This window comes from Sorex fumeus, unplaced genomic scaffold (assembly GCF_029834395.1).
Source record: "Sorex fumeus unplaced genomic scaffold, SorFum_2.1 ptg000039l, whole genome shotgun sequence".
Taxonomy (NCBI): Eukaryota; Metazoa; Chordata; class Mammalia; order Eulipotyphla; family Soricidae; genus Sorex; species Sorex fumeus.
This window is the reverse complement of record NW_026606096.1, coordinates 5,966,842-5,994,301: the sequence shown is the minus strand read 5'-3', so window position 1 is coordinate 5,994,301 and position 27,460 is coordinate 5,966,842. Positions and strand designations below refer to the sequence as shown.

Below are 27,460 nucleotides of genomic sequence, written 5' to 3'. Positions count from 1 at the left end.
TTGGCTGCAGTCCTCAGACCACACCTCTTTAGGGTAAGTCTGGACCATACCTGCCTTTGGATCTTTGATACTGACCTCCAGGACAGTGTGGTTAGGACCCCAACCTGCCCCTCTCCTGAGGACCTGGTGGTGGTTGTGTGACTCAGCTTCAGGGCTCACGGTTCCTCAGGAGGGGGAGAGGCGTTCAGTGTGATGCCCTGAGCAGACTCAGAGAGGACAGCTGGGGGCGATCCAGGGAAGGCCACTGTCCCAGCATCTTGGTTGAAGGAGGGTTTGAGAGCTGTCTGCAGGGGCTTCCTGTCCCTGATGGAATATGACTTCCTCAGGTCAGCGGGATCTGCCTTTGTCTACAGGATCCTTAAGGCAGAGCCTGTGCCTCTTCTTCAGAAGTGGAATTAGCCTGATGTCCCAGAGCAGGCTGTTCTCCTCAGGTGCCTTTTGGGACTGTCTCGGTGGACCCAAGAACACTGTTTCGGGGGTGGGATAGTCTCAGACCCCCTGCCTGGAGACGAGCCAGGCGATGAGTTATCCACAGAGGCCAGGCAGGCAGCTGCCCTCTCGGGGAGCAGGAGGCGAGTCTGGGGCGCTCAGCTCCCATCCGGCCTGCCCCCATGGCAGGCGCTCCCCTGAGCCTGTGTACAGGGAGTCATGTCCGAGCATCTCGAGGGGCTTCCTGTGGGAGCTCAGCAGCGCTGGCGACTGTGGCCCTTGTTGGAACAGGGAGGCATCACCTAGCCCGAAGCATGGCGCCTGCACGGTGCTCCCGTGAGCCCCTTCCAGATGCGCTGCAGTCAGAGGCGGAGTGAACCCCAGGCTGCCTGTGGGGCTGGAAGTGACCCCTGTGCTGAGCACTGAGTGGGAGGAGGAGCAGGCCTGCTCGGCCCTCTGCTCCCTGCAGGGCTACTGTGTATGGAAAAGAGGGGCTGAGGGAGGCAGGGGGAGCCAGCATAGAATCCCACGGGTGTGCAGACGAGGGGCTGGTTTTCTAGTGAAGAATGTGGAGCCATGAGCTCTTTGTAGCATGGGACACACGTGATTCCGTGGGGTTTTATTTTATTTTATATTTTTGCTTTTTGGGTCGCACCTGGTGATTGTTCAAGGAACTATATGGGATGCTGGAAATCGAACCTGGGTTGGCTGCATGCAAGGCAAATGCCCTACCCGCTGTGCTATTGTTTCAGCCCCTCCCATAGGGTTTTAAGAGGGTCCCTGTGCTGCTGTGGGCATGTGGGTCACAATGCGGGCTTTTGTGATGCGGCCTGAGTCAGGCTGAGGCTGGGGGTGAGTGGGGAGACATTAGGACATTCAAAGTTGGGGGTTGGGCCTGCCTGGCTGTGGGGAGTGGGGGAGGAGAGGAGCCAGGAAGAGGCCTCATCTCTAGACTGGAGGCAGAGGAAGAGAAGGAGGGCAGGAAGAGGAGATGGAGGAGGAGGAGGAGGAGGAGGAGGAGGAGGAGGAGGAGGAGGAAGAAGAAGAAGAAAGAAGGAGGAGGAGGAGGAAGAACAGTTAGAAGAGGAAGAAGACGAGGGGGAGAAGGAGATGAAGGAGGAAGAGAACAAGGAGGAGGAGGAGATGGGAGAGGAGGAGCAGAAGGAAGAGAAAGACAAGGAAGAAGAAGAGGAAAAGGAGGAGGGGGAGGAGGAGGAGGAGGAGGAGGAGGAGGAGGAGGAGGAGGAGGAGGAGGGAGCATAGGGAAGGTGTTTGGGTTTCAAACTTGTTTGAAAGCCTTTGGAACTTGCATCGGAGCACTGTTTATATATGACAGGTTCAGGCGAGAGGCTGGGACTTGAGATGGAGATTATGGGATTAAATGAAATAATCAGGAAAAACAGTGAGCATCGGCCGGGCACACAGGCACACGGTAAACATTAGTTCCTTCAAAGAGTTTATAAGCTCATTTGGGGAGTCGGGGCTCACCCTTGTGAAAACATTAAATAGGAAGAGGAAGCCCTGCTTAATTAAGTGCTGTAAGGATTAAACCACGGCTGTGGGCACTCAGAGGGAGCAGCGTGGCCGGAAGAACCTCCAGAGGTGGCAAGGGGTCTGGTCCTGCATCTGGGAGGAGAGGAAGACCCAGGCAGAGGCTCCCCGGGAGCCTGCAGAGGAGGAAGCAGGTTGGGTGTGGTGTGTCCAGGGCTGCGCGGCTGCTCAGAGCAGAAGGTGCCAGTGAGATTGAGTGTGTTTGTGTGTTTGTGTGCGCATGTGAGAGGTCAGAGCTCTGGGTTGCCCCGGGGGCACTGAGCAGACAGCACCCCCTGGAACCTCCAGGCCTTGCACCCCAGGAGAGCGGGGAGAGAGTCTGGGGTTAGCTCTGTACGGAATACTCAGATGAATGAAGAGATGTGGCATGCAGTAATTCTCAACCTCAAAAAGAGGGAAATGCACCATTTATAAAACCTGGATGGCCCTTGAGGACCTTCTGCTGAGTTGGAGACAGACAAACCATGTGATCATGTACGTGTGGAATCTAAAAACCAGAACAAACCCACATTCCACCTATGAATGGATTGTGTTGCTGTGGGGTGAAATGGGTGGACTGGAAGGGTTCACAGGCCATGGAATGTGGGGTCTCAGAAAAAAGTATGTCTGGGCGCTGAGTGTGGGGTTGGGGGCTGTGTTGGCTGTACCTCATTGTACATGTGAGAGTTGCTCAGTCGATCTTAAAAAAAATTATGTGATTATGTCTGGCTATGGATATCAGCTAGACTTATTACGATGATTATTTTGTAATATGTACCAATATCAAATTATGTTGTGCTCCTAAAGCTAAAATAATGTTGTATGTTAATTACACACCCGTTAAAATGATTCTGATACCACTGCAGTCCTAGTCCCGCCTCTGCTCATTAGTCTGACCAATCGGAGATCTCCCGGAAATGGGAATGAGGCCTGCAGTAGTGAGCTCCCATCCTTAGCGGCAGAGAACAGAGACCAGAGGCCCTTGCAGGCTTTAGCAGAGTGTCAGGTGAGGGGACTGTTCTGGAGAGCATCAGGCCCTCGGTGAGCTGCTTGTCCCTGGGGTCCAGTCCCGGGAAGGGCTTCTGTGCTCTGGAGACCACAACCCCCTACCCATCCTTTCATACTCCCTGCCTCCCTGCCTCCTGTCCCTCTTTAATTCCCCCCAGATTTTCAAAATGAAATTCTCATGACTGCTTTTGCTGATGTTCAGAACAATCTGCACGCGCTGTAGAAGCACACACCGCGGCACCCCGAAATAAGTCACAGTTAACATTTGGGGGAATGTATACGGTTCGACCTTTAAAGTAGGCATTCCCCTCCTTTCACAAAGAGGCGACAGGCTGTTTTCTAAGCTGTTCTGCTTCCCTAAACAGATTGTTAACGCTCCCCGTCTCAGGACTGCAGGGTTACCGAATTGGAGAGGTGGCCTAGTTTTCCCGAGGGGTGTGGCTGGGGGCTGTCTTGGCAGTACAGCTTTATCTCTGGGGAGAGTAGCTCAGAGTTGAGCTTGAAAGTTCTTATCACAGGAAAAACAATGTGATTATGTGTGGTTCCCTGCTCTTTGTCTTCATGTTGGTTCACTGTCATACAAGACACGTCTGTCCGGCTCGGAGCCCAGGCATGGGCTGGGGACAGCACCTTCCAGCCCTCGCAGGGGAGAGGGGGACTCTTATGTCATGAGAAGAGCTTCTGGCTTTTGACGTGCTCTTCCCGGCATTGGGAAGCTTAGGGCATGGGAACAGAGCAGCTTCATCACAGTGGGTGCAGATGTTTCTGGAAGCTTCCATTTGTGGGTTCAGGTTCTCCTCCGCTGGGTGAGTCGCCTCTGGTGTAGAGCATACAGGTCGAGGGCTGAAGAGCCCGTGAGATTCAGGACAGGCTCTGGGGGTGCCTCCTTCTGTGAAGTCACTGTGCAGGGGGACGGGGTCGAATCTGTGCAGAAACCCAGCTGTCCAAAGCCAGTGTGTTCCTTCCCGGTTGGCGAATTCATAAATTTGCTGCTACTTTTATGTCCCCTGAAATGACCTGCCGAATCATATCAAATAGGAGTACTGTACCCTGGGACAGAGCGGGAGGGATGGAGGTATTTGGCACCATTGAGACAAACAAAGCTGGCTGGTGGCACTGAGGGGCCATGAGGCCCAGTGGAGAAACCTGGAAGGTGTTGGGGCTGAGTCCGGGAGGAATTGCGGTGGCTGTGGTGGAGGCCTTCCACTCCTCTCTGCTTTCCTCAGTGCTCATTTCTCTGGGGGAAGGTCTAAGTAAACAAAAGCAGGACCGTGAGTGCTGTTTGCTGCTCTCCCCTGGTTCCTGCAGAGAGGACTGCAAATCCCTAGCAGTTCAACAAGTCCTTGCTGCCCCGCAGTGACCGCTGAGCTCGGAGGCTGCTGCTCCAGCCACAGAGATAGTTCGGGCCCACTCAGCCCTGCCTGGGGAGAGTGGCCGGACAGGGCCCTACCTGGTGGTGGTGGTGGGGGGTCTTGTTTCTGTCTCCTGGAGGGCTTGGGAGGGGCATAGAGGAAAGCAGACTGGGGAACCCTGCTCATTCCCGACACCACCCGCACGCAAATTCCTGCTGGACGCACAGAAGCCCAGAAAGGAGGAAGCTTTTTAAGCAAACCCTTCTGCTGCTTTCTCTGGGGATTAGTCCTTTGCATTCTGGCTGCTTGAGCAGCCCTTAGAGAGAGAACTCAGTGGGCCCCAGAGTGGGGAAGGAGAGGGCTGTGGGGTCACCATGGGTCTGAGCACCCATGGCCCCACCTCTGCACTGCTCGAAGGATGGGGCCGATTGGAGAGTCTAGGCTGACTTCTGTGCAGGCAGGCGTGCTTTCTGGTGGCTTCCTGTGGCCTCTGGCGTTGGGATGGGCGTGCTCTCAGGAAGGCGGGGGCTGTGGGCAGAGCAGGGCATCCTGTGTCTGGAAATGTGTCTGTGTGGCTGTCCACAGATCCACGATTTTGTCTCAGAACACAGCTAGGGGACATGTTAAAGCTCATCCCAGAAAAATTTCACTTTCTAGATGGGGAAATGGAGACAAAGAGAGGGGAAGTCACCTGCTCCAAGGGACATGGCTAGGGAGGCAGGAGGGGGCCAAAATGTCAGGGCTGGCCTCCCTGGCCAGTGCCCTGTTCTTTGAAGCAGCTGCGAGGGTAGAGGGCAAATTAGACAAAAACTGGGTCCCGACACCTGAGACATGTACCATCTTTAAGCATGTATCCTTCTTTCATTTTTAAAATTTTATTTAAAAATGGTTTATTTTATGTATTTTTATGGATTGAAGTTCTGTGATTTACGACACTGCTATTGGTGGTTTCCCGGTTTCCTTTTTTTAAAAGCTGGATAGAATTCAAGTTGATCCTGGCCACCTCGAGGGCTGTTGTGGAAAATGAGACAATATTGGTAAAGGCACTAGGAACAAAGAATTTGCCTCCTCTCCCTCACATACTTTATTTTTGTTTATTTATTAAACATTTTTATTACTATACACCATGAAGTACAGTTGTAGACTTACAAATTTTTGTGCTTGGGTTTCAGTTATATAATGATCGAATACCCATCCCTCCACCAGTGTCCATTCACCACCACCACTGATCCCAGTATCCCTCCCACCCCCCATCCCCCACATCCCACCCTGCCTCAGTGGCAGGGCATTCCCTTTTGTTCTCTCTCTCTCCATTTGGGTGCTACTCCCCACATGCTTTAAAGATTGGTTTCTCTATAGGGTTTTGGTTTGTTTTGGTTTGACCTGGAGGGCCAAAGGGGAGCAGTGAAGCAGGAGGCTGGGGCAGAAAGCCCAGCCCCCCGAGGGCAGATGGCAGGAAGGCTTGTGGGTGGTCCCAGCATCTGCAGTGACTTTTGGCTGCCGGTTGAACACAGAAGGTCTAAGACCACTTGGCTCCCAGGCTAGGTCAGACTTCTCCCTCCTTCCCTTCTCTTCCCGCCCTTTCCCGGCACCCTGTGAGGCAATCCAGAGGACGGGATATTTCCAGAAATCCAGCTGACCCCTGATGCACCGAGACATGGGCAGGAAGAACTGGGGGATGTTGTGCATCGTTGGGGTCCTTAGTCCAGAACCCTCCCCTCTGCCCTCTCTTTACCCATGAGGGCTCACGCCTGCATTGCTTACCCGCAGCCTGCCTTGGATCAGCCTCCCAGAGGTCAATGGCAGAAAGAAGGGGAAGAAGAAAGAAAGGATGATGACTTTTTTTTTTCTCTTCTGTGGGAGCCTGGGGAGGGTGGTTGTTTTGCTTCCTGGACCTCAGCGGAGAATTCTCTGCCAGACAATCATCTCGGCGCTTTCATTGCTTTCTGATGCTCCTCTAACTGCACAGGGTCGGCTATTAAATGGTCATCAAACCTCAGCCTCTATCCCATCAATAGTCATAAAGTTGGGGAGATAAAAGCCATCAGTTTTCCATTATAGCTGAAAGCAATACTGTAGATAGCTATTTTCTGAATGCTGCAGATAGATGTATCTTAACTAGAGCAGGCTTGCCAGGGGCCCCCAGCTCGGCCGCGGGCCTCACCTGCCAGGTGGTTCAGATAGAGGAGGGTCAGGCTTTCTCTTCCTTTGTCTCCTGGGCCCCAGAAGCACAGGCAGGGTGCATGCATATGGGGTGCGGGTGGAGGCAGTAGCATGCTGGGGCTCTGTGCTGCCCAGAGGTGGAGGGAGTGCAGGCCTCACCACTGTTGTCACCAAAGCAACCTCCTCGGCCTGAGCCAGGCCAGGCCAGGACCCACGGTGGTGCCCGGAGACTGGGGAGGAGTGTGGGGGTGGACCGCTGCGGGCTGGGTCCCTGGGGGAGCAGGAGTTGCTGCAGGCAGCCAGGCAGGCCCTTCCTGGTCCACACTCCTCGTGGCTCATGGGCGAGGAGCTGCCATTTGGAAATGGATTTTGCAATCAAACCGGCCAGCAGTGAGCGGCCATCAGATAAATCCTCAGAACGAACTGTGCAAGTGCTCCGGCCCAGGGCCCTTTGGCTCAGGCACTAGAGGAACCTGGGGCCTGACTGAGCCCCCTCCCCTTCTCCCCACCCTTCTGCAGTGCTCCCCACTGTGTCTCCTACTTCCTGAGGGGCCTGTAACAGGCAGGCTGCTGGTTTCCTGCCTCTGGGATCTTGCAGGGGCAGCCCTCGTCCCCACGCCTGGAAGCCCATTCCTAACTAAGCAGAAGCTTTGCTTGCTCTGGACGCCCTTCGGGGTCTGTGTGTCTTTGAAGCCTGTGTTCCGGAAGCCGTCCTTCCTGTCCTGGCCCCAGACCCTTGCAGATGTCTTGAGGCTTTTCTGCACTTGTAAAGCCTCTGATTCTCCCCGACAGAGCTCTGGGGTGAGCTCCAGATTCCCCACCCCAGCTCTGCTGAGAAACATGCACAGTCCCTGTTCTCTGTGCTTCTGAATCTGGGGGTTGCAGGGCAGGAAGTGGGGAGCAGGTTTTCAGCCCTACAATGAGCATCTCTGGTCCATGAATTCAAGAACCCAAACTTGACCAGGGACCCCAAACTTTCTGATCTTGTTCTCAGCAACCAACTAGCATCCCTTCTTGGGGCTATGACAAGGGGCCCAGGTTTCGTCCAGTCTGGGGTGTACCTCGCCCCCTCCACTGACTCCCCTCTCACCAGCTTTGTGCGACTCTGTGAGACTTGACAAGAGGGCTCTGCCTTTATGAGCTTGCAGAAGCAAGGCCTAAAATTCCCACTAGCCTTCTGGAAGGGAACAGGGAGGGAAGAAGGGGAAACAGCTTTGGGTCTTTCTCATCTCGATCCCTTGGTGGGAGCTGTAGGAGGGTGTGCAGGTCCCTTCTAGGAGGGTGTGCGGGTCCCTTCTCAGCCCGCTCCCCTGCCTGGCCCCAAGCATCTGCATGTCCCAACAGCTGCCGCCAATGCTTGTGAAGTGCCAAGTGCATACCGTGTCCCCATGTAGACCACGGAAGTCACCTAACACTGGGCATCATGGCGGTGGCCGTCTTTTGGGTGACCCTGACTTGGTGTCCCCAGTGCTGGAGACCTGTCTCTGGGCCATGCTTTTTGGGCATTTCTGTACCCTTCACTGTGTCTATAGGTCCTTCTTGCCCTTCTTGTCACTGGTTCAGTGGCTCCTCTGGCTGTTTTCCATGGAGGGGGGGACCAGGAGGCCAGGGTGCAGAGCCGTGTCTGCCGTGGGTGCGGGGAGGGGTGTGTGTGTGCAGGAGAGAGGGTATTGTCGGGTGCGGTGTCTGCTGGAGCGCATGAACTTTTTTTTTCATTTTTGGGTCACATCCCGGTGATGCACAGGGGTTACTCCTGGCTCTGCACTCAGGAATTACTCCTGGTGGTGCTCGGGGGACCAAATGGGATACTGGGAATTGAACCTGTGTCAGCCGCGTGCAAGGCAAACTCCCTACCTGTTGTGCTATTGCTCCAGCTGCTGGAGGGCACGGACTTTAACACCTGAAGTCCCCAGCTCAGAGAATCAGGCGGCTGATGGACACTGAACAAAGAAGAAAAGGGAGAAGAACACGACTTTCACCTGCTGTGTCTGGTTCTCTGTTGGCATGTGGCCTGGCTCTTGCCCCACGGGGCAGGTAGGCACCCCTGGGAAATCTCTTCGCACAGTGCTTAAGAACAAGGGGATCATCACTGCAGCAGTCACTTCTTGGAAAACGGCTCTTTTTAAACCCGTGTCTGATGAGGGCAGGTCCTTGAATAACCGTATTCTGTTTAACATCAACAGGGGTTGTTTTTTCTCATCAACATTTTGATGAAACAATGTTAAGTGAAGCGATACTGTCCTCGAGCGGGGTGGGAAACCTCGCTTCTTCCAAGGGCATTTGGCTGTTTATAGCATCACTCTCGGGTCACACAATCCAGGCAGATGGGCTGTGGACACCCGACAAGAAGCATCTGTGTCTGGCCCTTCACGTGCCAGGACCACACGCCTCACCCTCTGCTCAGTTCTCCGGGACAGGCAGTCACTATTTCTCCCTGTTCAGATATACAAGCTGAGGACCAGAGAGGGCAGGTGATGTGCCCAAGATCATACAGTGAAAAGCTGGAGCAGACTCTAAATCAGGGCCAACCAAAGACTCTTCATTGTGATTCTGTGTCCCCAGCTGTGTCCTGTGAGCCCACATCTTAGTCATCTGAAGGGCTGATTTTTGGGTCCCTCCTAAAACAGTGAAACAGAATTCCTGGGTGTGGCACCCAGGAAGCCCGTCTTTCCTGGGTGCCACGTGACTGTCTTCTTGGTGGGGCTGTGCTGTTGCCTGCAGTCTTTGCTGGTAGGGTTGCTGGGCCCTGATGAGGAGCTGTGCCCAGGCTCTGAGTCAGACAGGGTGGTGCCAGCAGAGAAGGGTGCTGGAGGGAGCGTGGCTACTCCTTGGTCTGGGTGACCCCAGAATGTACTGGATTAAACTTGACACCTGCCTGGCCTCTCTGACCCCTGGAATTGGCATTTGGAAACCAAGGAAGTGAGGTTCAGGCCTTCGGCTGACTTTCTCGGGTAGGGCTTCAGCACGCTGAGGGACTTGCAGCCAGCCCCTAGCATGGCTGTGGTGCTCCGGTCCTGGGGAAGGATGTGGGGGACATTCTGGCTTCTTGCCAGCGGCTCCCCACAACCCTCTAACAGGGCCAAGGGAACCTGTGTCCCCAGGGGAGCTGGCCCAGGGCCAGGTGGGAAGCATAGACTGAGACCCAGTGAGTAAAAGTCATCCAGGGTTAGGTGACCTCCCAGGCCAGATGGGGAGGGGGAGGGGAGGCCAGGATCTTGCAGTGGGGGGAGGGGAGCGGGCTGTGTGCTTGGACTTGACTGTCCTGCTTGGACTGGACCACCTCTCCACTGAGATAAGGAAGGTGCCCTCATTTGAATAGATCTTTGCCGAGGTGATGGGTTCAGATGAGGTCAGACAGATGGGGTGGCCTCAATCCTGTCACAAGCATCTTTCGACAAGGGGAACAGACCCTTGTGACATGCAGATGAGGCTGACATGGGAGCAATGCAGCCACATGCTGTCACAGAATGCCACAGAATGCCACGGAATGCCACGGTGTCCTGCAGTGAGGCCAAACCCTCTGCAGAGTGTGTGGCCACACCTCCTATGACACCTGCCTCCTCTCGCCAAGGGGAAAAGGGGAAACCCATTGTTACTTAGGTAAGCGGGGTTGGCCGGGACTTTTCAGAGCAGCCAAGGGTCCCAGTGCACTAGGCTGATTCTCCTATGTTTCTCTGGCTGGGGGGTGGGGGTGGGGTCATCAGGAAAGATCATCTTGTTGCTGTCATTGTGACTGCCTCCCTCCCCCATCCCAAAGAGTGGCCCTACCAAGTTCACATCAATTAAAACCCCATGAGGGTATACTCAATGAGTTAATATCCCATGAAGGCGGATAGAAACGGCTCAGATGTGCAGGAGACTGGGGGGCAGGGAGATGCTCTGGGAGAGGGACCTGGTCTGTTCCCTGCACACCTTCCTCTCCCCTGGGAGTGTCTTTGGAGACCCCCAACAGAGTGGGCCCCAAGCTGTACCACATTGTTCAGCGTGGTTGGCTGAGATCTCTGGTTCCCTGAGCACTGTTTATGAGGACCTGTTTAAAAAAAGAAAGGCTGGAAAATCCAGGGGGTTGTCTTTCAAGGTTGGGGGAGAGTGGGTACAATCTTCATGGGCAGAGGGCAGGCAGGGAAGGGCTATTCTGTGGTTGCCTTGGTGTGTCCACCAAGCGCTGCTGGGCCTTGGATGGGCCCACAGGATGAACCTTCCTCTGGAGCCCAGGGACCTCCACACAGTCTAGTGTGACTCTCAAGGGTACCCTCTACGCATGTGTGAGTATCTGGGATTCTGCCACCTCCACCACCCTCTGTCTACAGTCACAATCCAGCAAGACACAGTGGCCCTGTCCAGTCTACGTGGCTGAGAAGGCGGGGCCAGCGGCCTGCCCCAGGATCAGACTTGAGTTTGAGTCCCAGGCCTGCACTGCCTCAAGCCTCTTCCTTTGCTGTAATGGGGCCGGTGTGTGGTGCCTGTCTCAAGGCGTGAGTGAGATGATGAAGTGAGTTAATGATTTCAGCAGTGCTGTGAGTTTGTTGGTCTCAGCGATGCAGAGGTAGGGCTAACGGGACCATTCTGGAAAGCCATCTATTCTGTGGTTCCTGTCCTGAGTGTCAGGGCTGGTTTAACTCCCATGGGACCCTCCTCCACCCTCAGGTACCACTTTGTTATAGCACCGTTGCCCCACCCCCTGCCCAGACAGCCCCCCCCCCCAAGCCTCTTCAGTCTGTTCTTGGGAGACCCCTATTGTCTTGAGTCCAAGCAGAATGGCCTGTTCCCTATCCCATCCCTGAACTCTCAGGTTTGGCATAAACTCAGAAAGCTTTTGCAAGGAGTAGAGTGACCGGTTTGAACCTGGCCAGCTCTGCTCTGAAGAGGGGCCTCTGGTGGGTGCTGGTGGCTCTGTACCCCCTTCCGGGACAGGATGGGGTTGAAGGATGCCCTGGGTAAGGACAGCTCTAGGATGGCGAGTAGAGGCCAGTCCCAGTCTGAGCCTGGATGACCCCATCACAGCCTAGCCAGAACTCCTCACATGTAGGTGCTGCCTACATTTGAATTTCATGGGCGTGGGGGCAACATCTTTGCCAGCCTTTGGACTCAATTGCTCTATTTTGTGATAGTGTTTGGTCCTCAGCTGGGTGTCTTCATTCTCTATAGACCCTTTGCTCGCAGAGCACCTGCCCTCTGGGTCTCAAATTGCCGTTCCTGGTGTGGGAAGGCTCTGGCCGAGACCGTCTTCCAGCATTCATGGACGCATGTGGTACCTTGTCCTTTGCATCCAGAATGCACGTTTAGGCTGCTCCTCCCTGTGCTGCCGTCCTTGCTGCCATTCACCTGCATGAAGCTTACAGAATCCCAGTCCTACTTGCTCCTTCTCTGGAACAGCAACCTCTGTGCCAACAGCAGCATCCGGAGGAAGTTCAGGAGCCCAGTTGGTGCCCAGTGGGCTAAGAGGCAGCAAGGAGGGGTCCAGGAAGCTGCACAGTGCTGTGGAGGGCCACCTGTGGGCACACACTATCCTAGGGGACAGTCGCTTTCCTGCAGGAAGCTGGGGACCTTAGCGTGGGGCCTGGGGCCGACTCTGTGGGCTCAGTCCTCTCTGAGCTCAGGCTCCTGAGGGGGCAGCCTTGCAGGCTACCTCCACAGAGCGCCGACTGGCCATAGCTGGTGCCTTGTTCCTGTGAATCTGGGCCATAGTTGGTGCCTTTCCGTTGCCTGCATTTTTTTTTTGGGGGGGGGGGGGGAAGGCAACACATCTGGCAGTGCTCAGGGGTTACTTCTGGCTCTGTGCTCAGGGATTATGCCTGGCAGGCTCAGGGGACCATATGCAATGCTGGGGATCCAGTTTGGGTCAACTGCATGCAAGGCTGGTGCCCTCCCCGCTGTACTATCACTCTGAACCTATCTCTTCTGCTCTGTTCAGTTCTTCATGGGGGGCCTCGTCTAGGGAGTCACAGGCCAGCTGTTGTGGGGACCACCTGGGTGGACATGCTGATTTGTGCCTGCTCTCCATGCCTATGCCTGTCCCAGGAGCTGGGCACAAGGACCAGGACATTTGTCAGGAAGGGCTGGGGCTGGGCTTTGTGGTACGTGGCCGTGGAAGAGGTGCATGTGCGTGAGCAATCTTGGCCGCCACCTCTCACTTCAGATTTCCTTTGTGAAGCTTAAGCTCTGCTGGCAGATCTGGAGCCCCGGGCAAGGAGAGCCTGGTGGTGGACCTTGCTGAGACCATGGCCATGACTGGGCAGCTGAGCCGTGATCCAATCTCAGGCTTATAGTTGGAGTCTGGGTCGTGTAGACCAAGGCACCGGCATACTCACATCAGCTGACAGCTTCTCCCTCCGTTAAGGACATCCATCTCTTCTCTGTGACCCCCAGGGCTGGAAGAGAAAAGGGGGCTCCCTGGGCCCATTTGGGGGGCCTCATCCTCATGACGGAGTCCCACTGGGGATTGTTTCTGCCTGTGCACATTCAGCCTCTGGCTGGAGCACAGGTGCCCAGCAAGATTTCTGTTCTTCATGTCCAGACCCAGGAGTGTTGCCCTGATTCTGCCCCCAAAACCTCCACATGCACCCTCGGCTGTTGCTAGCTCCACTGCTCTGCCACCACTTCTGCTTGTTTGCCCCTGTGACCTGTCCCCATCCTGTGGACTTGACAGAGACATGCAGGGTGGGGCCGGACAGTGGTAGCTGGGAGGAACTTTGCCAGGCCCATAGGCTGCTGGACGAGCTAAGTCCTCTCCTTCCGCGGCTGGCCGTAGCCCTCACAGAGGGACTCCTGAGCTTCTGTGGGAGTAGTGATACCCTCTCTTCTCCTCGGATGAAGCCAGGAGCTTCAGCTCAGATTTGCAGAAGTTCCAGGTGCCTGATAGGCTGCGGGTTCAGAGGACTGGTGACTAACTCCGTGGGACTCAGGGACAGCGGCTGTCCATGGCTGTGTTGTGTCCTCATAGGTTTCCAGCCACTGTCTTCAAGGCATCGGTGGAAATAGAGCCCAGGCAGGAACATGACTCCTAGGGGGTGGCACCTTGCCTTCTCATGTCAAGGGGACCTGGAGTTGTAGCTTGACTGGGAGTTGGAGAATGGAAACAGGAGGTCCCACCCACGGCCAGGCCTTCAGGGATGGGGGTAGTGGGTGGATGGTGTGGTGAGTGGCCAACCGGGGGCAGAGCCTCTCTGGGAACGTGGGGGGCCCTAGAATGAGACCGTAACAGCCTACTTGGGTGCTGCTGCCTGCCTGCCCTTATGCTGACAGGTTTGGTACCCCTCATTTTTATAGATTTTATTCTCTTAAAACCCTTTTTTGTAAAGCACTAACCTCAGCGAAGGAGAAAGAAGGGAGAAAAGGCAAAACAAGCTGAGTTCAGCAGCTGCAGTTTGCTGTAGTTTCATCTTGCATCAGCAAGTTGGGACCACAAATAATCTGGTCTTATATGCTTCACTGATGCCGCCGCTTAGGACTTCGCTGTCCTTCCCAGCCAGTGCATCCCCGGGAGCCAGCCCCTCTCCCAGCCTCTGCCCTGAGGCCCGGAGTGGGTGATGGGGTCCAGTGTCCAGTGGGGGAGGGTGCGAGTGCTCAGAGGGGCCAGCAAGGGGAGGGTTATTCATTTGAAATGCTTTCTGGAATCAGATAAACATTTCTTTTGACCAGTTTCCCCGGCCTCCTATCCTTTGTTAGTTCAGGAAAAATGTCATTTATAATGGATGTTGCCTTGATAAATTGCTCCCAAGAAGCTCGGCATTCTCATTAGTCTATATAATGAGAAAGACTCCTAGTGGTGGCATAGCTACCCGGACATTTGCTTGATAGGAAAAATATTTGTCTATGCAGTTTATTCTGGAAGGCCTGGAGGAGTGTTCATGTGTGTGTGTGTGTGTGTGTGTGTGTGTGTGTGTGTGTGTGCAGACTCACGTCTTCCCTGTGCTGTCGGAGAGCAGACCCCCAGCTTCTACCCATTGGTTCTGGCCCGATGCTTGCTGTCCTTTTGCTCTCGGCCACGTCTGTCTCCTGTCCACTTCTGCTTCCTGCCTTGGCAGCTCTCAGCCCAGCCAGTGGAAGAAAATTCGGGTGCAATAATCCCATAATGCTCTGTCTCCTATCATTTCTGGGGAAAGAATCAGCACGCGTGCTGTGAATTTTGTTCTGCATCTGTCCTTTAATAGTTGTGGCTTCCTAATCAAACACTCATCGGAGCGGATCCCAGAGCCAGGGCGGTCCAGAGGTGTCGCAGCATTCCCTGAGTTTATGGCTTAGACGTGGCAGGTTTTGGATCTGAATATTCTGCCCCATTGCTGATTCCCTTTACCTTTGTGTTGTAGACTGGACAGTTTGCCCAGCTTTTCTCCATGGGGACCCACTGGGTTTCCTCTGCAGGTCCCCAAGGTACTTCCTCATGTTAAGAGTGGTGCTTAAGGATGTGTGTTAATGCTTGCAGGCCACTGGGGCCTTTTTTAGTGAATGGCTATTACAGGAGATAGTGAGGATCCCTTCCAAGTTCCTAACAGACCCCAGGGAGGATCCTTGGAGGGAGGGAGAGTGACTAGCTGAAGGGCATTTTGGGGGACTGGGCTAAGATGCTGCCCAAGTTAATGAAACATTGGTAAGTTTTGTTGAGCTCTCAGATAAAGACTTTCTTGTAATTTTGTTTATCTCTGGGAAATGATAGGAGACTTCTTGACTCTTACTAGAGGGAAGTCATCCTTTTCTCCAGATAGAGTTTCTGTCCCTCTATCTGTCCTAAACACATTCATTCATCTGCTTACTCATACATCTGTACATTCATTCATTGGCCACTGATTCACCTTCCCACCCCCCCACCCCCTCCACGCATCCATCCTCCTACCTGCCTACCACTCATCTTTCTACCTGTTCACCACACATCCAACCACCAGCCATTCACCCACTCATTCATCTAAGGTTATTCCATCCATTCTTCTCTTCCTCCTTTCTCTCTCCATCCAGAGTCGATATTCAGTTTCAGACACTGTGGTCACTGAAGAAATAAACTTCAATAAGATAGTTTCTGTCCTGAGAGAACTCAGAAGTTAGTAGGAGAAACACATAAGAGAAGTTATGTTGTGGGTGGTGCAGGAACAATAATTAAAGTTTGCGAACCATGTTCAGTATTGCAGTACGACTACCACAGAAAATGTCCTAGAAGAGTGGGGTTTGGGAAGGGGACGGGGAAGAAGTTGTAAAGAGGAATCAGTTGGGAGAAGGCATGCTTGTTGGGAGGAGCAATGGCACTGGGAAAGATTTATGAAACATAGTGACTGGCACATGTATACAGTTTGATATTATTCTAAGGGTTTGGGGGTGGGAGATGGGAGAAGGACTGAAGAGTTAAGGTGATACAGATCAACAGAGATTGATCATTGGTCATTTACTCTTTTTTAAAAAATTTATTTTTTCAAAAGATTTTTAAATTGAATCACTGTGAGATAGACCCTTAACAAAGCTGTTCATGATTAGTGTTCCAACACCCTTCCCTCCACCAGTATGCATTTCCCAGCACCAGTGTTCCCAGTTTCCCTCCCATCATCTCATCCCACCACCCCCCAGCCTGCCTCAATGGCAGGCACTTTTCTTCTCTCTCTATCTCTCTCTGTCTCTCTCTCTCTCTGTCTCCCTCTCTCCCCCGCCCTCCCCTTTGGGGCATTGTGGTTTGTAGTACAGATCCTGAAAGGTTTTCAGGTATATCCCTTAACTTACTTTTAACCCTCAGATCTTGTCCAGCTTGATCATTTCCAACTATTAGTGTCATACTGGTCTCTTCTCTATCTTACCTACCCTCTGCCACACACATACTTGTAGTTGATTGGAACCATTGAGCAGTTCTCCTAGCCCCTGTTTTCCCTGACTGTAGATATTAGTCTTCTAATGTATGTGTGTTGAATGCAGTCATTCTATATCTGTTCCTCTCCTGACTCATTTCACTCAGCATGATACTCTTCATATCCGTCCATTTATAGGTAAATTTCATGTCTTCATTTTTCCTAACAGCTGCATAGTATTCCATTGTGTAGATGTGTCATAGTTTCTTTTTTCTTTTTTGTGAATTCGTGATTTTTTTCCCTTTTTAAAAATTGAATCACCATGAGATACAATTACAAAGCTTTTATGATTGAGTTTCAGTCATACAATGATCGAACACCCATCCCTTCACCAGTGCTCATTTTCCTGACTCTGTGGCAGGCACCTTCCTTCTCTCTCTCTCTCTCTCTCTCTCTCTCTCTCTCTCTGCTTTTGGGCATTATGGTTTGCAATACAGATGCTGAGAGGCCATGATATTTGGTCCTAAGTTTACTTTCAGCACACATCTCCCATCCCGAGCAATCCCTCCAGCAATCAATAACTTATTGATCCCTTATCTATCCCAGTTGCCTTCTCCCCCAGCTCATGAGGCAGGCTTCCAACCATGGAGTGATTCTCCTGGCCTTTGTCTCCACTGTTGTTGGGTGTTAGTCTCATATTATGTTATTTTATATTCCACAAATGAGTGCAGTCATTCTATGTCTGTCCCTCTCTTTTTGACACTTAGCATGAGATTCTATGTCCATCCACTTATAAGCAAATTTCATGGCTTCATCTTTTTAACAACTGCATAGTATTCCATTATATAGATGTACCACAGTTTTTTTTAACTAGTCGTCTGTTCTCAGGTACTCAGGTTGTTTCCAGATTCTGGTTACTGTGAACAGTGCTACAATAAACATACAAGTACAGTTGTCATTTCTGCTGTGATTTTTTTGCATCCCTGGAATATAGTTCCAGAAGAGGTATTGCTGGGTTATATGGAAACTCAATTTCTAGTTTTTGAGGAATGTCCATATTGTTTTTCAAAAAGTTCTGTAGTTTCTTTATCCATTTGTCTGCTGTCAGCACTCAAGGTGTTTCTAGATTCTGGATAATGTGAATAGTGTTGCAGTGAACACAGAAGTGCAGGTGGTGTTTCTGCTGTGTGTTTTTGGGCCCCAAGGGTATATTCCCAGAAGTGATATTTCTGGGTGAAATGGGAGCTCAATTTCTAGTTTTTTTGAGGAACGTCCTTATTGTTTTCCAAAAAGGCTGGACCCGCCAACAATGAAGGAGAGTTCTTTTCTCACCACATCCATGCCAGCACTGGTTGCTCTTGTTCTTTTGGATGTGTGCCAGTCTCTGTGGTGTGAAATGATATCTCATGTTGTTTTGATTTGCATCTCCCTGATGATTAGTGATGAAGAGCATGTTTTCCTGTGCCTTTTGGCCGTTCGAATCTCTTCTTTGAGAAAGTTTCTGTTTATTTATTCTCCCCAATTTTTGGTGGGGGTTGGATGTTTTCTCTTTCTTATAAAGTTCAGCCAGTGTCTTATATATCTTTGATGAATTTTCCTTCATGTGTAGGGTTTCAGGGACTGTGATTTGATGTCAGAACCTGGCTGATCTCTAACAATGAGCCAGAGGTGGGTTTGGGAGTGTGAGGGCGAGAAGCACATTCAGAGAAGGCTGGAGTCAAGGGGATGCTGAGAGGCAGTCAGTCTTTGAGTGGGAGGGCCTCAGTGTTGGGAATAGCAGGAAGAAAAGCTACTCAAACTAAGAACAAGCCCAAAGCTCATGAAATCCCAGGGTGGAGTCCTAGGACTAATGCCCAGGGTTAGGAAGACCCTGGCAGGTCCGACCACTGTGAGCTCCTTTTGCCCACTTCCTGGCACAATTTTCTTACTGGTTGCTTTGAATTAAGGACTGTGGACCTGGAGCCTTTTGTGCGGGACCAGAAGAGAGGCAGGTGTGGGTGAGAGGGTAGTAGGGGGAACATAGCCTTTTACTCGAAGCTAGAACCATATCTGCATTCAGACAAAGTTGAAAGAAATCTTTCAGCTGGCTGGCTACCTAGCTCAAGGCTAACCACACTCTTAACACAATAATAAGTCAATCCTCACTGAATAATTAAATAGAGAGCCTTCATAAGTATTGACTTAATGTGACAGCAAGTCTATAGTGACTCGGGGTTTGCTTATGTAAACACAATCTCTTGTTCAGCTTACTTAGCAGTTCAATGAAATAGAACAGTCCTTCAATTAAAATCAAATGATGCATACGTTTAATTCTTTTCTCCTCTTACTGCCTAATAATAGGTTTGGAACACAGGTGAAGAGATTGGGGGGACAGGGTATTTTCTGAATGTCTGGGTTTTCATGGGACCCCAATGAATCCAACCGATGACTGTCTCTACCAGATGACAAGCATCCATCTCTGGTCTGTGGTGGGAAATTCTAGCGGGCTCAGGTGGGCTCTTGCCCATGCAGTCCCTCTCTACTCTGAAGGAAGGCTTGAGTGTGTACTGGTGGCTAGCGCGGATTGATGCATCTGCTGAGTGAGGTTCAGAACTCCTGGCATCACTCACCTGAAGAGAAGGGGAATGAGCTCCAGACAGAATAGAAAGAGGGTGTACTAGAGCAAGCGGGTTCCTGCTTGTTCCCTGGGGAGACCCAAGAAAGAGAAATCACCTTCCTCCTTTATGCTTTCCAATGTTAGGGGAGGAGGGAGAGCTGGCTGGGGGAAGGGCAGGGCTGACTTTAAGGCTTTGAAGCTAAGTCAGTCATTGATTTCTCTAGGCCTCTGTTTCCTTATCCCTACCATGGGGACATGGAGGCTAACCTCAGAGGAGAGTCTTCAGGGTGGAACGTAGTGAGTTAGTGACAGCACTTAGTGTGATACTGTGTAGATGTGGCGGGGGGTGGGGAATGCTGGTTAGTAGATCAGAGATGTTAGGTCCTGTTGAGGGCTTGCATCACATAGTATCCCTATCTATCCCCACCCATTTGCTGACTCTGGTCAGGCATAGTGACATGGCTCATTGACCATCTGACCTAACCCTGGTCATGTAGCCTCTAGTCACCTTCATTCTATAGAGGAGGGAAAGGAGGCCTTGGCAGGTTGACCCACTTACTCAGGGTCCCTCAGGAGTGAGCAGCTGAACCAGGGTCACCAAAGTGGTCTGGGAGGTGAACTGTCACTGTGACCGCCCTTCCCTGGAGGACTGGATAGACTGAGCAGCCTCAGAATTCAGAAGGTAGCAGCCCATCAGAGGGATCCTAGATTCCTACGTGCAGTGGCCTGTGCTGAGGTCTTCTTGGTCACATTCAGGAGGTTGGGTCTGGCTTCCTAGCAGAGTCCCCAGGCTGTCTCCAGCCTCCAGGCTCCCAGGGGGGAGTTGGAGGTGGCCTCTGCAGGAACCAGTTCGTCAGGTGGTAGCTCTCCTCTCCCAGCCTCTGTTTTGGCAGACGGACTCTGTTGAATTTCTGGAATGAATAAAACTCTCTAAGTGAAGGCTTAGAAAAATCATTGTCTATAATCACAGGATTCCTGAGGCGTCGTTCAATTAAACTCAAAGAAATAATTATGATCCTGAAGCAACTGTATTAAAAGAGAACATAAGGAACCGTGTCTTCTATTTTTATCTGCTAGAGTTACTTCTGGACTCGGCAGTATATATGCTGACTGTTCCCCGCTTATAGCCAGAGTGCTCACGTGGCATTGTCTTCTGTTTTCTCTCCCTCAAGATGATTGCATGTTTGAATTTTCTTCTATTGGCACAATTCACGTCCTTGTCATCTTGAGCAGCCACGCAGGCTTTCTGGGGCTCATTCATCTGTGTGGGGCCTCTCTAATTGAGAGGGGGAAACTCAGGGCCAGTTCTGTCTCTTCCTACATTCTGTTCCCAAGGTGCTCTTGTTGAAGTGCTCCTGAAGATGGGCTCATTTGCATGTGAGATGGACCCTTCCTGCATGCTTGTGTCCTTTTATGTGGTCATCCTTTTCTGGATGATCTGAACTGGGATGAAGATCTTAATCAAATCTGTGAACAAAGCTCTAGGTTTCTGTTTTAAGAGCCCCAGCTGTCTGTAGACAATACAGAAAGGAACTTGGTTTACTATCCACTGGAGAAAGGGCAGGAATGTATTCCAGGATTCCAATATAAATCATCAGCCTATCTCCACTCATCTCCGTCTCCCTCCCGCCACCACCTTTTTTTAGGTAACGTGAAAGTCGCGGTGTAAGTTTCAGGTGTTGGATGTACACATCCACTGCCTCGACCAGCTCATCTCTCTGTAAAGGCCCCCACTGGCCCCCTACACCACTGGCCTACACTGTGTCCCCTGTGTGTCTGCTGCCTTCTGCAGACTGGCTGCGTGTTTCTTGGTTATTGTGACGAGGCTTCTGCTAGAGCCTCACGTTCCTGAGCTCCGCCCACAGTGCCTCCTTGAGAGGAGAAGAGCTTCAAAGAAGGGGTCTTTCGGCCTGGCTTGGCTTACTTCTTCAGGCCAGAGCTGTCACTGGGCCACAAGGAGCAAGGAGCCTTCTGAGACTTCCCTGTGTGTTCTCTGAAGCCATGAGGCTTTAGAAGACCTTATCAGAAAAGCCAAGCAAGGGAGGAAGTGCCTTTGGCTCAACCCAGGGTTTGCGAGTCTCTGTTACCAGGCAGAAAGAGTAAATGTTCAACCTGAGCTCAGGGACAAAGTCAAGTCAAATGGGTGCTTGATTTCCTGAGAGAAGGGTGGCAGTCCCCTGAGGGAACTCTGGTGGCCTCAGTGATCCCAGTGTGGCATTTGGAGGGGTCAGAAATCAGCCGTGTGACAGAAATCCATTTTCCCCTTTTTGGTGACATATAATATTGAATGCGTGTATCCAAACTCCCCACTGCTGGAGGGAACCTCTGACAGCCATTGCCAAGGCACGGGGGTCTGGCAGAGCTGCTCTCTGGGCACTGCCATAAATGGGCTGTGAGGTACATCCCCGGGGATTTTACCTTGCACCACCATGAAACGTTCAAGTGCCCTTTCATGGCATGAGGCAGGTACCCGCTGTGTGGAGAGAAGCCGCTTGTCCTTGGCAGGTGCTGGATTCTGGTGTGTGGGCAGCGTGGTGTGTGACCTGCACCTCAGCTGCTATGTCATCCAGCCACTGGTTCCTGTGGCCGCAACAGAACAGGTGCAACGTGGTCATTGGAAAAGCTGTGAAGTTTTTTTTTAGACCCAAAGCGCATGTGTTGGCAATTTGAGTTCATCAGGAGCAGTTCATGGCAGGGTATTCTCGGCCAGAGGGGCTGGAGAGTCTTTGTGGGGGAAGATGTTTTCAATTTGGATCAAGGCAGGGCCCCCTGGGTAATGGTGCCTGTGCTTTCTCCTCATTAAGTTTGAAGCATAGCATGAGGGCATGTGCTTGTGTTTGTGTGTTGTTTGTATGTGGCTGCATGTTTCTTTGTTATTGTGATGGGGCTTAAACAGTAGTCCCTCATTCCTGGGTTCTGCTCCATGGTGCCTTCTTGATCAGCAGGACGGTATGTTATAAATTCAGACCACTGTATCTAGTACTTAATGGGGGTCCAGTTTCTTCCTCCCCACTGTAGCTTGCTTCTGTGTGTGTGTGTGAACTCCTGCCCGCTTCATTATGTGACAGGAGCCCTTTGAGCTTCCAAGCTGGGTCATAAAATCTATTTAGAGTGAGGAATGGGGTGTTAGGGCCGTTCAGCACAAAGAGCTCTGCAAGTGATCACCTCTCTATCCTTGGCCACTCAGAACCCCTTGGGAGACTATCCTCAGGGCCTTGGCTGTCTGCCGTAGGTCTAGGGAGTAGCACGCTCATAGTTCTCAGCAGGTGCTGATGTCAATGGTCTCAGGACCCCCTCTGAGAACCCTTGCCACACCCCTGCAGAGCCTCATCTTCGTGATTTCTGCTTCTGTGCACGTGTGGCCCCGCCTCTTCTGCCCATCTGCCCACCAAATAGGGCTGCCTGATCCAGTGGGTTCGACCATAGGATGCTCACGTACATTGAAGTTCTAGATAAACAATGAGAATGCGTTTTTATACGTAGATCTCAGAAACTACACAGGGCATACTTGCGTTAGAAACCATCATGGTATGTCAGGAATTCAGACCAACTGGATCTAGTATTTAGTGGGGGGCCAGTTTCTCCCTCTGTCCCCCACCCTCCAGCTCGCCTGTGATTGAATAGGCTACAGCTGCCACTTAAACAAGCCCAGAGCGAGTCTGCGATTCAGGCAGACCCACCTGCTCCCCTGAGCGCGTTTGGCAGTCTTCACTGGGTGCTGCTGAGATTAACTTGGCGGGTGTTCATCTGTTCTTCATATTGGTTCTATTATTCTGTATCTGGGCCACAACCGACGCTGCTCAGAGCTTACTTCCGGCTCTGTACTCAGGGATCACTCCTGGCACTGCTCAGGGGACCACAGGAACAGGGGTGAAAGACAGGTCATTTACATGCAAGGAGAGTGCCCTTCACACTGTACTGTCTCTCCAGCCCCGTGGCTCCCTGTCTTGCCCATTGTCTGTTCTATAACTTACCTCCCCTTTCATCTGTCATTCTTCTCAGACAGTCTCTTCCTGGGGCTCTGTGAGGAAAGGTTTGTTCCTGGCTGCCAGAATAGCTCTGGGAGACCATTGACCTCCCAGTGGCTTCAGAGGAAAGTGGCCCCAGCCAGAAGCTGGCCTGATGGGCAGGGCGCTGTGGAGTGCTTCTTAGGCTGGGCTGGGCCTTCGTGTGCAGGCTTGGCTCGGAGTTGGGGTGGAGCATGACACAACTGGAGAAAACAGACATTATTGTGGAGGGCATGTCCTGAGGGGTGGAGAGAAACTGAGTGGTCAGAGGCCCTCGGATGAGGCCCCTCATGCAGGGCCCCCTATGTCACACTCGTGCCACGGCCACTGGGAGCTGGGAAGGGAGAGATGGAACATTTGCAACCTGCTTCCTCCTCCCTTGCTCTGAGTGGAACCGTTGTGCCTTCTGGCAGGAGGCTCAGGCTCAGGGTCCCAGCAGCCCTGCCCGGTGGGTCCTCCAGAGCCTGGCAAAGGAAGTCAGTGTGCTTCCTTCAGTGTCCTCGATGTGACATGAGAGTGACATGGGGTATCTGCAGTAGCCATTGACCACCTGCGGTTGAGGAAAGGGACCCTCTGAACTCACAGAGCCGTGTGGGACCCAGGTTTGCCTTGACCAGGCAAATGGATGTTGTCCCATCACAACACAGAGGTGCTCCCTGGGGCTCCTTCCTGCAAAGGCTTCAGCCCTTTGCGCCATCCTGCCAAGCCCTTGTCTTCCTGCTGTTGTGTTGACATGCATGTCCCTGGCATGCATGTCAGTCTGTCGGTCACATGGGGGCCCTGGGTGTAGCAGAGAGGCACGCAGGGCACGCCCCCTCTTTCGGCCTGCCTGTCGGGGCTGGAGGATGGGAGTGGCGACAGAGCAGAGTCTCCTGTTCTAGCTGGTTTGCAGCTGGAGCAGACAGGGCAGTGTTGGTCCATCTGTGCTTAAGTGTGACTGGTCCAGACCCAGTGCAGCCGGGAACAGCCCAGGCAGGCCTGGTCCAAAGAGGGCTGCTTGCTGAAGGGCTGCGGTGGGCTTGGGGAGGCAGGAGGCGGCCAGCCTTCCATATAACCAGCTGGCACTGGGGTGGACCCTGTCCTGGGCGCTTGCTGGAGGCACAGGCTCTGGCCAGTGTCCCTGCCCCACTCTGCCAGAGCTTGGTCTTGACTTCTCTGTGCCTATAACCCTCCCCATTGCCCAACCCTGTCCCCATGGCTCCTTCTGTCCCCACGGCCTCTTCTGCAGGAACACAGCTGGTCAGAGTGCAGCCTTGTCTCAGAGGGATACTGTATCTTTACCACAGTGGTCAGGGCAGCTCCTTTTTTTTAAAAAAATTTATTTTCTTGCTATTTGGTAAAATTGCTATTTGCTGTTTTCTTGCTATTTAGGCTGGAGCAATAGCACAGTGGTAGGGCGTTTGCCTTGCATGTGACCAACCCAGGTTCCATTCCTCCGTCCCTCTCGGAGAGTCCGGCAAGCTACCGAGAATATCGCTCCCGCATGGCAGAGCCTGGCAAGCTCCCCATGGCGTATTCGATATGCCAAAAACGGTAACAACAAGTCTCACAATGGAGACATTACTGGTGCCTGCTCGAGCAAATCCATGAACAACGGGAGGACAGTGCTACAGTGCTATTTGGGTCACACCTGGCGATGCACAGGGGTTACTCCTGGCTCATGCACTCAGGAATTACTCCTGGCGGTGCTCGGGGGACCATATGGGATGCTGGGGATCAAACCCGGGTCGGCCATGTGCAAGGCAAATGCTCTACCCACTGTATACTATCACTCCAGCCCTTGGGGTAACTTCTTAGACTGGGCTGCTTCCGACAGACACAGAGTCACTCGCATTCCTGAGGCAGGAGTCAGCAGGGCCGCACCCTGAAGGCTTGGAGGGGGAATTGCTCTCAGCCGTGCCCTGCACTACCCAGGTTCCCTGCAGACCTCCATGTCCTAGACTGTGTTCATGCCCCTCCAGCCTCTGCCTTTGTGTTCTCCTGGCCTCAGCATTTCTCAGGAGGACTTGTCCTTGTCCTGAGGACCTCCCCCATTCCACAGTCCCCTCCGCCATATTTGTAAGGAGCTTATTTCCCAATAAGAGTCCTTCACGGCCGACTTCCAAGTCATGGAGTGATTCTCCTGGCCCTATCTCTATTATCCTTGGGTGTTAGTCTCCCATTGTGTTACTTTATATTCCACAAATGAGTGCAGTCATTCTATGTCTGTTCCTCTCTCTTTGACTCAATTCACTTAGCATGATACTCTCCATGTCGATCAGGGGAAAGGCAGCCGAGATAGAGAAGGGACCACCAAGTAAATGATGCTTGGAGGGCTCACTCAGGATGGGAGTTGTGTGCTGAAAGTAGACTATAGACCAAACATGATGGCCACTTAGTACCTGTATTGCAAACCACAACATCCAAAAGGAGAGAGAGAGAGTGAGTAAAAGGGAATGCATCTGCCATAGAGGCGGGGGGTGGGGTGGGGGTTTGGGGGAGTTGGGGAGGGATACTGGGAACATTGGTGGTGGAGAATGGGCACTGGTGAAGGGATGGGTGCTCGATCATTGTATGACTGAAATGTAATCACAAAAGTTTGTACGTCTGTAATTGTACCTCACGGTCATTCATTAAAATAAAAAAGAAGAGTCCTTCCCAGTACCTGGGTCAGGACCTCAGCTTTTCTTTTTTGGGACACAACCCATCCCGAATAGGTAGGTGCTGAGATTTTGTGTTGTTGGCCCCTGTCCCCGCTGCTCTCTGCATTGCCTCTCATGCCTCTCTTCTGCTGCCCTTTTTCTCATTTGCAGGATTGTGGAGGGGGGCAGGTTGGTTTTGCCCTTGAGACCAAGGGTCACTCTGCAGGACAGAGGTGGGCTGGACATGCGCTTCCTCCCTGCCTGGGGTAGGGGCTGAGGAGCAGAGGGTGTCCGGGAAGTGTGAGAGCCGTAGGGTCTGTCTGAGATAGGGACCCTTCAAGAGCTTTGCACAGGCAAAGGGACCAGCTTGAAGGGTGCCTGTCTGTGACCGGAGCTCTTGGCCCGCTGCTCAGTCGCTTGGTGACCTTGACAAGTTCTTGGTCCTTCCTGAGACGAGGGAGCAGCTGCTTCTGCCCGGCGGGGGAGCCTGTCCTCAGAGCGCAGTTCTCATGAGATGGGCTGAGAAACCATAGGCCCACGTGGGGTGGGGGGGATATTTACAGATCGGGTTCCTAATGAGGCAAACTGGAACCGCCTGATTCACCACTGTGGCATGTTAATGCCCCGCCAGGCGCTCTGTGCTCTTGCGCAAGCCCCCTTCTCCATGTTCCACCCATAGGACCCCCGAAAGCACCCATGACGCATGCAACAAGGAGCCCTTAGTAGTCCTTCCGGGAGCAAGTGCCCAGAGAATTGAAGATAGCTGAAGGGGGGCGCCCTGAGGGCTGTTTCCCTCCGCAAAACCCCATGCCCTGGAGCTGGAGTGAGCTGGGAGGTGGCCCATGTGGGATGCAGCCACCTGAGCTGAGGTCCTCCTGCCCAGGTGGTCCTGCCTGACCCTCTGGTCTTTCTCTACCTGCTCCTTCTCAGAGTGACAGAAAGTGGGGATCAGAATTTGGCACGGCTCCTGGCCCAGTGTCGTGGTATGGACAGACTGTGGGTGGGGGCTAGTGACCAGGGTGTTGACCTTGTCCAGGGTTTCCCTGAAGAGTTCCCACTGGGCACAGGGGCATTGAAGGCCTGAGGTTGCTCTCTGCCACTGGACATTTTCTTTCTCTGCTTGCAGGGACTATGAGGCTGAAGTAAAGTGACCAATCTGAGTTTCTCATAGCCAAGGGTCCAGGGTGAGGCGGGCATGAGGGAAGTGAGTCCCTGAGCTGGGCAGGAGGGGATGTTCTGTGCAGGTTCTGTGCAGGTCACACTCAGGTGCCCTAGGCTCCCTGTATCTCGCCACCTCAGGGGCTGGCACTGGGCCAGAGTTAGTTTGACAGCACCAGTCTTCTGGACCAAGTGAGTGGAGGTGGCAGCAGCGTCTCTATGTCCGCAGAGGCATGATGACAGCAGTGGTGCTCCACCTCAGTCCATCTGAGGGCTGGCTGCGGAGGTTTCGGTCCAGTCCAAGGCACCAAGCCTGGTCAGCAATGCCCACAGGACATGTGCCCTCCCATCCCACTCTCAGTTCTGCTGCCCTGGGGACTGGCTCCTGTGAGCCCCAGGGGAGTCTCAGGCAGGAATCTGGACCCTGTTTTGCAGATAGAAAGACCAATGTGTTGAAGGACAGATGTGGGCAGAGTCACCCTGGGGCTGTTGGGCAGAAGGCAGAGCCCAACTTTCCCCGGGTCTGACTGACAAAGCCAAGTCTGCCCTCAAGGAACAACCTGAAAGCCCCGGGGCTTGGTTTCTCCACATCTTTCTGGGGCCGTGAGGCAGGGACCCCTCACACTGGAGAAGTCATGGACTAAACTCTCCTCACGGGTCTCCTCCTGACTCAGGTCCCGGCTGGCTGACTTCCATGCCAATTGTCGCGCCTCCTACCAGACACTCACCAGCTGCCCTGCGGACAATTACCAGGCGTGTCTGGGCTCCTATGCTGGCATGATCGGTAAGCTGCCTCCTGCATGCCGCCCCCCACCCCCGAAGTCCAGCTGTG

General features: G+C 52.8%; 1 protein-coding gene across 3 annotated transcripts in view; it reads left to right on the top strand.

Moving 5' to 3' along the window:
* The window catches only part of GFRA2 (GDNF family receptor alpha 2), a 79,764-nt gene that overhangs the window by 44,193 nt on the left and 8,111 nt on the right, over positions 1–27,460 (top strand). For all 3 annotated transcript variants that reach the window (XM_056118908.1, XM_056118910.1, XM_056118909.1), the window contains one exon: positions 27,303–27,412. In XM_056118908.1, the coding sequence (XP_055974883.1) occupies positions 27,303–27,412 (110 nt within the window). The remainder of the gene's footprint in view (positions 1–27,302; positions 27,413–27,460) is intronic.